An 11,306-nucleotide genomic window follows, 5' to 3' on the forward strand; every position below is an offset into this window, starting at 1 on the left:
CATGAAAATTTCCTCGAACGGTCACTCTTAGTCCTGAAAAATGTCTAGTCTATCTCAGATTACTCGAAGTTTAAATTTAAATAACGGGTGAAGCTGTTTCACACTTCTACTGAGGGGTACCACCAAAAGTGGTGTTTACCATTAGAAAGATACTACTGTCATATCAAAACGACATTCTGCTTATCATGCAAGTGAGTAAGGCGGTTATATGAATTTCAGCGCTAGTCTGATGTCAAATGTGTAATCCATTCTTTCCAAAGACTGGTGGATCATATCAAACAGCGTAATCCCTTCAACTGTTCCTGACAAATAATGTACTAACTGTACCCAACTATCTCATGCTTGCAAAACTCACGCACAGTGTCCAATTGTAGATGTGATTCTGCAATTAGACAATATTCACCACATCATCCTGTGTGTGCAGAGAATTGTGATGAAAACTAGATTAGGATTAGCAGTTTGGATCACAGTGTGACACACTTATGTGTACTGGAAACTACATAGGCCTGGTTACTACATAGGTCTGGTTCTTTGCAAACAAAATAACATTTACAAGCACTGAATTCTGAAGAAGGGTCACTGGACCTGAAACATCAACTCTGCTTTGTCTCCACAGAAGCTGCCAGACCTGGTGAGTTTTTTGTTTACAGATACTGTGCCTGTTTCAACCCAACAAAATAGGCGACAGCCATTTGCTGACTCATTTCTCAGCTGTCTGGCACTTTTTCAGCAGTACCCAAGTTCTTTATTATGCTGTACTATATTGCAACTTTATTAAATACATTTTGTTTTGATAATAAACCTATAATTGTATTTATTAAGAAACCTGATGATCTTTTTAGTTTAAAATGTGGTATTAGTTAGGATATCAAAATGGTCGTCTTGAACTTTGCTGGAAAAATAATTTTTATTTTTTGTTGTGACCCATGTAGTAGTGGGACTAAAACAACAGTGCACTCTTCCAGCCTCGGCCATGACACCAGCATGCAGAAGAATTTATAGCTACTTCGGCTTTGCATCTGTCATAAAGAACAGCTTCTGAGCATGTCTTGCTTTCCATGTGTTCCATTGAAATTTCCAACTTTTCCACTGGACTTCTTCAGTAGTCAGCACAGTCGCCATTTCCTGTAATTTCCTAACACAGATGAGGAACACAGTAGATGAAAGGGGAAAATGGATTGCAGAAAGAAATGGAAGAGCAAGGAAAAGGGTAGTTAAAATACAGAAGATATCAGAAACTCTAACGGGATGCTGATCTTTTGTCCTCAAAGTGTAGAATACAAGGGATAATACAACTATACAAAGTCCTAGCTACATAAGTGAACTACACTAGCAGTTCTAGACAACACACAGGAGGAAGGGCCTCTTGGCCTTGAAGATACTGCAGCATAGACTTATTAGAAATATACCTAGATTCCATGGGTGAAATAACAAGACAAAAATTACGTGAACAAGCATGTATTCTTTGGAAATGAGATGGGTGATTTGTTAAGTTTTGAAGAACTTGCAGGGAATTGATAGTATAGATAGAAATTATTTTCACTAATTAGGAGATCTCAGATTAGGGAACGTAGTATAAAAGTTGAAGCTAGATTTTCAAGAGCAAAGCCAGAAAGCATTTCTACATGCAAACAGTAGAAGAAGTTTAGAACTCCCTTACAAAGGGCATTTGGTGGTGGGTCAATTGCTAGTTTAAAATAGATTTCTGCTAAGGTATAAAGGGCAAAGTTAGGTACATAGAATTAGGACATAAATTATCCATAATCTGATTGAATGGAGCAATGGGTTCAAGAGGGTAAATCGCCTACCCAAGTTTTTATTCTGTTCCTAACTTGAATCTAATTTACCCTTGTTCTTCTTCTTTGGATCTTGTTGATTAAGGAGATACTCTTTTGGTCCCATTCGTTATGTCCTGAACACATCATTGCCCTCGCATCCTGATTTTTTTTTTTTATGCGTTTAACTTTTTTTTTTGTCTGTGTGGAGTGAGACTGAACAATAATGTGTTTACTTTTGTAGTTTTTCCCCGAGTAAGTTATCCATGATTTATTTTCAAACATCTAGAATTTTTTAAACTCCTGGTAAGAAGCAGTTTGGATGCTAGAACAGACATAAATGGAGAATGTTAAATATTTATCTGATAGTGAATTGCATAATAGTATTAAGGTATCCTTATTCATTTTTTTTTAACAAAATGCCTATGTGAAGACACCTGAAAGCAAATTGTTAATAGGGTGGAGGGTATTATAGGAGCAGTGCATTATTAAATTTGTTTTTTCTACATTTATTTTTCACTTCTGTTGTAACAGAGAGCTGCTTCATCACTCATGGCATCTAATTTGCAGTCCTTTCAAAGACGGTCTATGCTACATTTGGCAGACAATGGGATTGGTGAGAATGATCGGAGCACCACCACATCACCTTCTAATGGAGTAAATACGAGGAGAGCAGCCACTCTATATAATCAGTTTTCTTCAAAAGATGTGGAGAACAGGTCTGATCATATTCTAAACTGTTGACCCTGTCTTTCTTCACTTTATTACTTTTTCTCTTTCCCTGTCCCAAAGCCCCAGAAAAATCTGTTTGAGTCAACTATTTTATATTCAGACTTTCATTCTAATTATGGATATTCAGTTTTGCTGAAAACTAGATCCATTGTGAAATCGTTTAATCTTGCACTAATTTGCAATAAATAACAATTTGATAGCAACATTTATATTGTATGGGAGGAGTGTTCTGATTGTTTGGCAGGTGGACTCTTGGTAGTGGCATTGCCAAGGAAAATGCACAAGTTAGTGATGAGTGACAACTAACTGCCAAGTTTTGTTTAAATTTTAAACCAGACATATGACACTGGTCAAGGCAATGACCTGAGTAAAGAACCAGAGAATAGCCATTATCTATTTTATGGAGTTGAAACAAGAGTAATGTGTGTACATGCTCTTTTTGTCTACAAGGTACAGGGCCCCAATTTTTAATATATGGAGATTCTAGTATATGCAAGCATGCCATAGCAAAGCCTACTGTCAATCATAGATTAATTATCAATGTAATTATTCACACACTCAGGATTATTTAGCAAATGTTGGCCGAACACAGAAGCACTTAACACTGGACATTGATGTCAGTGAGCACAGACTAGTTGGGTACAATCAATCAATATTTTGTTTGTTATGAACAACCACCAGTATATGCTGTTTCAAATAACCTACCAATCTTTGAGAGGTATGAACTATTTACCTAGCATTTATTCACCACATTACTCATTTGTGTTATGGGCAGAGCATTTCATTGGCTTGACGGCAGCATCCTGTTAAAGGCAAACACCACTCGTGTTGCTACTGCATAATGAGCAGCTAGCTTCACCTGTTGCTCAGACGTTTAAGATATCTAATCTGAGACAGAGTGGGCACTCTTTTATCAACTCAACAAAATAGGTGACAGCCATTCACTGGTTCATTTCTCAGAGCAATGCCTGACCAATCAAAGCAAAATCTGAATTTTTTTTAATTAACGGATGCATTTTCTATGTCTTGCCTCTTCCAATCAGATTCTACTTTCCAAACAAACTTCACTCTCCTTGCAAAATAAATTGTTTTCTCTCTACATTGGTACTTTTTGCAAATTGTCCTGATGAATGCATGATGAAAAAATGACAAAATATTTCCATTCTCAGCAATACTTAATTAATGGTGAATCTAATGTATAAATTCTATGTAACATTTGGCAGTTTCTAATAGGTACAAATTGCAAAATGTCAACCATGGGGAACCATAATTAGAAAAGGTTTATGTAGTCTGGAAATACTGAGACTTTAAAGATGGTGGTCTTTTATTTACGTAAAATAATCAAATGCCTGTTGTTTTGAGTGTTTTTATTTCCCTTTTTGTTAGATCATTTGAAGGTGTGCTGTACAAGAGAGGTGCTTTATTGAAAGGGTGGAAACCTCGATGGTTTGTTCTCGATATTACTAAACATCAGGTACAATTCATATGTGAATACAATTTAGGCAAATTGATGTACAAGGACCTCTTAATCATTCGAGCTATAACTGAAAAATATGCATGTAGATTCTATATTTTCCTTAGAGTATGCGTCTCTTTTGGGATCATGATTCTTGAACTCAATTTCAGTCTATTGGCAATGTAATTTAGAATTAAAAGCAGAAACTTGTTATAATTGATTCATTCATTTCATCTTCTAGTTGCGGTACTATGACACTGGTGAAGATACAAACCCCAGAGGATTCATAGACCTGGCTGAGGTTGAGTCAGTTATTCCAGCATCATCGACATTAGGTGCACCTAAGCATTCAAATGAGAGAGCATTCTTTGATGTAAGTCTTTGTCCTTGTACTTCATTTGATTGTTGTTGTTGTCACATTGCTTATAACACTGGAATTTTGCAAAAGCATTAAAGGCAACATTTGACCATCTTGGAACCAGAAAGTGCTATTTCGATCAAGTATTGTTTTTTCATTTATTAGAGATGTAAGGATCAATGTAAATAAACATTTTCACCATAATTTCTGGTCAGGGATTATATGCTAACACAGGATTTTCCTTTAGCTTTACTATGTGACCCTTTTTTTGGGATTGACCTAATTTAAAATCCATTCTGAGCTAGCTTTTGACAAAGATTTTCACCATGAAATATTTACTTTGTTTCTGACCACAGATGCTGTTTGAACCACTGAACATTTCTAGCATTTTCAAATTTTATTCCAATGTTCAACATCTGCAAAATTTTGATTGTTCTGCTGTTTTGTCACAATCCAGTTTGGTGTCATCTCCAAATATTGATACCATTATTCAGTGTCTAAGTCCAGTCATTTACTGCGAACAACAGAGATCTCTCTATAATTCCTACTCACAGGCTTTCATATTGTTGCCATTGTTCAATCCTTCGTTGGCCGACACCACATCCTTTGACTTCTGCCGTAAATATTGCTTAAGACCGCAAACCTTCTGTTTTGCTTCACTGCATCGTTGGATTTCCTCCTGCCTCCAGAATCAAGTAGTTAACATTCTGGTAATCTTGTTCTTGGCATTCCTCTTTATGGCCACGGATGCCAGTTGGACAGGGCCAGTTGCTGAATTTTTAGTTCTGACTTGCCACTAGGTATCTCATTATCTCATGCTTCTGCCTATATCCATGCAGTTTTGATGTGTTTGGCAGTAAACTATCACCCATGGATCTTAAGTTGCTAAAAGCTGACATTAAATGCTCCAATTCAACAAAGTTATTATTTAATTCTGTTTCAGCTGTGAAGAGATATTTGATTATCTCATCAGCATAACATGCATCGTTGAAATCCCGCAAGAATACATAACACTTTTCTGCTGCAAAAATAAGTTACATCACTTAAACACTATGCACAGCTGAGAGTTGGATAAATAAACAGGGTGAAAATAAACTGTGCATCTGTAAACAGTGAGGCATCAGTGATTTACACTTCAGGTTGTCAAATTAATAAATATGTTTAAAGAATACTAAAGTGGATATTTAACCTTTCCATATTACTTTTCTTCTCATTTTATTTTGATCCCAGAATGTGCATTAATGAGAGTGGAGTCCCATCATTGTTGTATATATTTGTGTGAATTAAATTACTAGTTAGAACAAAAAGCAATGTAAACATTTAAGAGTTAAAAAAAACAGTAAATGCTAGAAATCAGAAACAAGAACAGAAATTGCTGCTGGAACTCAGCAGTTCTGGCAGCACCAGTGGAGAGAAAGCAGAATTAATATTTTGGGTCTTCTTACTTTTTTTTTAAGGTTGCCATAGTCCAGAGGGCTGCTCTCTCCATTAGGTAGAGATAACTGGTGATGATATAACCTGAGGGTCACTAAGCTTGGGGCAATGAGTGGAGTCAGGAAGGTGGGACCTTCGTGGTAACCTCAACCAATACAGAAATTAAACCTGCACTGTCGTTCTCCGCATTACAGACAGCCATCCAGCAACTGAACTAACCAACCCCAGACCAATAACAACACTATACTAAAAATGCAAAGTTAAATTTTGTTGCAGAGCCTACTGTAAACCCGAGTGCAGCTAATTCAGGAGTTTCATATTACTTTTGGTTGACAGGAGTAAGATTTGGTTGATGTTTTCTCAGCAGTTGGATTTAATTTAAATTCCTTTAACAGGCCATAGATTGTTTCAAGTTCTTCACTTATTATAATTATAACTTCCTCAGAAAAGTATTTGTAGGGAGCTGTTTGCTAAGAAAGTGTATTATTTTAATTTATTTTGACTATATATGAGATTTTCCTTTCCATAAGCAGTGAAAAGATAATAAGTCAAAATACTACAGCCTAAAACAAATAAGGAATGGAATGATTTAGACTGCCTTGGAGTTACCTAAACTTTCTAAACTGGCTTCTGATGAAAAATCTTCACCCTGAACTATTAATTTTTTTCTGTCCACCAAGGGCTGCCTAACCTGCTGAATATTTCCAGCATCTGTAGTATTATTTCTGTAGAAGGCAAGCCATTAATTTTAGCAAAATATTTGTGTGAATTCAAATGTCAGATGAATTTACCTATAACATTTTTGTACATAGGCTATGTTACAGGCATACCAGTGGATCTACATATCTTGTTTAGTTCCTGGTGGCTGGCAGGACTGGAGCATGATTCTAAAGGTCAAACTGGTCAATCAGAAACTATCTTTAGTTGAGTAAACATGCACAGACATTCAGTTTACTATTGTCCTTCAGTATTCACATCTGTTTTTAAAAGTAAAAATAGTTCTGCAAACGAAAAAGCAACCAAGTTACAGAAATAGCCACCTCCCCTAATTACTTGGTTGAGATAGAATAGCATGAAAACCTGTACTTGGAGTAGCAAATTATTCTTGCATTTGTATCTACTCTGAAAAAACAGAATCAGAATTTCATTGCAGTATGTTCTTATTGAGTTGACTGACAAAGTTCACAATAATGTACAAGAGAAACGTCATAAAAGTCCTGACCTAGTAATTTGTACTCTTGTGGATCCCAACCACGAAACTCCCATCTGCCCAATCCCACCTTGAAGGATTTGTTCCATGTTTTAACAATTTCCATTTAAGGATTGGATATATTTTAAGTTTAATGTAGCTTGCAATATATTTCTTTCTAGTATGTTTATATGCATATCACATTTGTACTTTTTGAAGTGATGTCTTGGAGCATATGTAATTCCAAAAAAAGACAGACAAAACACTTTCACAAAAAAATTTACATTGTCTTTATACATAACAACAATTTTCATTTGAATGACATTTTTATTCCTCTTTTAACGCAGTTAAAGACAAGTAGACGTGTTTATAACTTCTGTGCGCAAGATGTGCAGATTGCTCAACAGTGGATGGACAAGATCCAGAACTGCATTTCAGATGCCTAACAAGATGTATTTTAAAAAGACCAGGTGGGATTCCTCCAGTCACAAGAGATTAAAACTCAGCGCCATTGAAATAAATAAACAAGATAATAAAGGTGTTAAAGGATTATATCAGTCAAACAGGTGAAAACCATGAAATGTTCAGCAGAAGAATCTGGCAAGCAGCTTCAACAAAAGAAACTTCTGATATCTTAACACATCCATTGCGCTTTAACAATGTGAAATGTAAACTGCAGCCACTAAAGACCTAAATGTACTGTAAGTAGTCATGGATCCTTTGCTTTGATGGTCTTGCTTGCAGTTTTCAATCATTGACATCCAGAACCACTGTAGATAGCATGAATTTAGAACTGTCCAAAAATTAATAACTTGTAAAATAACATTTGTTTTGTACTTTACTGCATAATAGTATCTAAAGCAAAAACAAAATCAGTCTGAGCAGTACTTAAGTCTGCAAAATACATTGGAATGTTTGCACTCATCTGAAACAGAAACTAGAGTACAAAGACATCCAAATGGCCATTCATGATCGAGACCAATTCTGTTATGTCAGTTTTGTAGTATATGTATATAAACAGACAAATGTTTTTTCAGCTTACCTTGATATTTAAAGAGGTTTTGCACACTAAAAATTAGTAACCTTTTCTTAATTTTTTTACTGTTGATTTTTTTTTTTAGAAAATGAGTTTAAGACTGTTTGTGTTATTGACCAACTGAAGAATTTATTCCACGTTTTAACAATTTCCAGCTATAAATTGGAGACTTTTATAAATTTTATGTAGCTTGTGACATGTTTCTATGTTTATTACATTTGTACGTTTCAAAGAATTGTATATATGGCTTAATTTGATTATATGTGTCTTCCCTGAATTGCTGGATATATATAAACCTAATTTTAACCACTTAATGCTTTATGGAGCATTCAAAAAACTAGTAAGTTCATGTACTGAGACCAAAAGAATTGTCATGCACAGCTAAAGTAAAACAACAGGTGTGCCATTTTTTTGTGAGGCATATATCTACTAAAATTGTCTATAATTTCATATTAGCATGAATGGATTGGCAGAAATTTTTGACCATTCCAGTAATATGACTTTGTTAATGATCTTCAGACAACAGACTCAATTTGCACATAACCTTGTTTTAATTTGCTGAGTTTGTATATACCATTCATTGACTTTGTAAAATACTGATATTGTCTAGTTCTTTGTTGAATTAAAAGCAACGTCACTAATTTTTTTCAAAGCAGTTCTATGTAAATTTTTTTATGACTTGCTTACACTAAAGTGCTTGTGAAATGAAGGTTATTTAAATTAAGCAAGGGATTAAGAAAAATCTGTTGATCTTAGTCTTGAAAATGGGAGGGATAAACCTCACGTGTTTGGAGAGACACTTCCAAATTTTCACTCCCTTTTCTGTGGAAAAAGTGCCCCTTTGGTTAACTCCTAATGACTTGATAATGCTGCTGTTCTCTCATCTGCTTCCACTTTGTTGAATCCCTTTGTCACTTGAAGTATTTCCTCGACCCTCTTTAACTGAAGGATTCAAGTCAAATATATGCAACCTCATCTCGGTGATATAACCTTTTAAGCACTGTTATCATTCTGTTGAGGGCAGTATATCTTGCCTGAGATTCTATACCAAAAACTGAACACAATACTCCAAATAAAATCTGATCAAAAATATGACCATGAAATTAGTTAAGAAACAGAAAGCTGAGAATAGTGGCAGGTGTTTGTATATGTCCTCCATTATCAGTGTTTTTGCTACATTTAGGTACCTTTTCAGTTTTCACATGACTACACTAAATTGGAGGGTTGCCTACAGGAAGGCATGGGACAGTGACATGGTAGATGGATTTTAATGCACAGAAGTGTGATGCATTTTGACAGGTTGAATGTAGAGGAAAACAATATAAACAGCATAATTTTAAGGGGTTAGCAGGCCAAAGCTTTTTAACTAGAGGTGCAAAGAACACAAGCAAATTAGTTATAGAAACCTTTGATAAACACCATTTAGCCCTCAGTTGAAATATTCAGGTTAGAATTTGCAGCCAGTGGAGAAGCACCTGAGTCACCCCTGAACTTGAAGAAAGTGACCTGTAATGATCAGGCAAGCTCTGGTGTAGTTTTCCATTTTTCTCAATGGCAGTTTCCATGTGGAAACAAGCCAAAGCATGTTTTGGGCAGTAATCACTTATGCGAAATCACACAGCCAATCAAAGGTTGGATTTGAATAGAAAATATAAATGTTTAAACTTTTTTAAATTTCATATTTGCAGAATATAAAATTCCTCCATGAAGATTAGTTTTTTTTCTCCTATAATAGGCCCTGACATTCCCTATTCTTTGTTGCCAGCATGTTTCTTTGTGAGTTGACATGCCCAGACAGTTTGGATAGGCAACTAAAAGGATTTGATTTGACAGCACGTATAACACATAGTGAGCAAAGGTATGAGATCTTCAGACTCCGCTTTAACTCGCGTACTCATACAACAGTTAACACCAGAGGAGAGCTGAGCATTTAAGAATCTTACAGGAGAAGTCCCTGTTGCAATCCTCAAGAAAGAGTAATACTCCAGGGAATGGTAAAAACTTTTCTGACAGATAGACAAAAACAGAAAAGTTAGCAACTCTCTGTAAGAAGGAGAAATATTAACTCCAAAACAGATGTTGTCTGGGAAAATAGTCTCAATTCAGAGTTTTGTGTGAGTGACAAGGCATTGAGGGGTCTGGGAGTAAAGGGTCAAAACATGGATTTGGGGAAACTTTAAAATGGTGAAGTAAGCCAGGTAGGAAAAGCTGGTCAGAGTTAGTAACCATTCAGTACCATTCAGATAGAACATAAAATAAAATAAATACAAATTTGATGGCATGAAACAGATTAATAGATCTGGTCTAGTGGATACAGAAACTTTGGGAGATTTTAATCAGGTTGTGGAAAAGGCAGAGGATCATTCATAGGAGTCATTCAATAAAACTATGCTTGAAACAGGAATTGTTTATTAAAGGCACGAACAGCAGAATTCAGGGTGAAACCAAGTAAAAGACAGATAAAATAGACGATTCCTGTGAAGGATGGGAATTGTCCAAGTTAATTACAAAAGGCAGGAAAATCCTGCAAGATAGCAATAAAGAGCAACAAAACTACTATTACTGCAAAAGTATATTGAGTAAACAAAATACATATCCATGTCCAGAAGACATGGGGCACCAGAAATAATATTTCCAGGAAACTTAATTTGAGACGAGCCAAACATGACATAAAACTACATCTTACAGAAAACAGGTTAAGATGCAGAATAGCTTCCAAATTACGTTCTAAACTAGCTGCTGAACAAATAAATAAGCAACATTCATTAAAAGGTATTTGAAGGCCTTTAAAAATTACTTAAAACTCTAAACTAATAAAATTCTTGAAACAGCAAAATTTAATAAAAGTTCAGCATGTAATGAAATCTCTACAGATTAGTGGAGCAATGTGACTTGTAGCTAGAATTCATAAAAGACAATGTGTTGTAAGAATTACTGATGAATCTTTGCCAGATTTATTACAGTTCAAAGAAGACCTGACTCTAGAGGGAAACCATTCAATTGATGAATGAATCAAACGTCCAGAGCAACACCGATCAACCTTAAGAAGTGTAAATCAATTTTGGCACAGGAGATCAGTTGAGCCCATTCAATTCTCAAGCTACAGAACCACAAACAGCAACTGTGAGAAACCTGTACAGTGCTTAAACCAGGCTTTGACCAGAAAGTCCTTGTTAGTACTATGAAACAGAGAAACCTCACAGGTACACACAGTGCTGAGCTATTAAAAGTGAATGTTTTATTTCTGTCACACATTCAGAAAATGTGTGGAAGTGGTACAGTTTCAAAAAAGTGCTACATGAGATACCCACACAAAGAGGTTAATG

General features: G+C 35.4%; 1 protein-coding gene across 1 annotated transcript in view; it reads left to right on the forward strand.

Moving 5' to 3' along the window:
• Positions 1-8,632, forward strand: part of sbf2 (SET binding factor 2) — a 207,845-nt gene extending 199,213 nt beyond the window's left edge. Inside the window, exons 29-32 of the mRNA XM_048607330.1 lie at positions 2,310-2,494; positions 3,894-3,981; positions 4,205-4,336; positions 7,292-8,632. Of these exons, the coding sequence (XP_048463287.1) occupies positions 2,310-2,494; positions 3,894-3,981; positions 4,205-4,336; positions 7,292-7,390 (504 nt within the window). The 3' untranslated portion in view covers positions 7,391-8,632. The remainder of the gene's footprint in view (positions 1-2,309; positions 2,495-3,893; positions 3,982-4,204; positions 4,337-7,291) is intronic.
• The last annotated feature ends 2,674 nt before the right edge of the window (positions 8,633-11,306 follow it).

Source organism: Rhincodon typus, chromosome 17 (assembly GCF_021869965.1).
Source record: "Rhincodon typus isolate 14 chromosome 17, sRhiTyp1.1, whole genome shotgun sequence".
Classification (NCBI taxonomy): Eukaryota; Metazoa; Chordata; class Chondrichthyes; order Orectolobiformes; family Rhincodontidae; genus Rhincodon; species Rhincodon typus.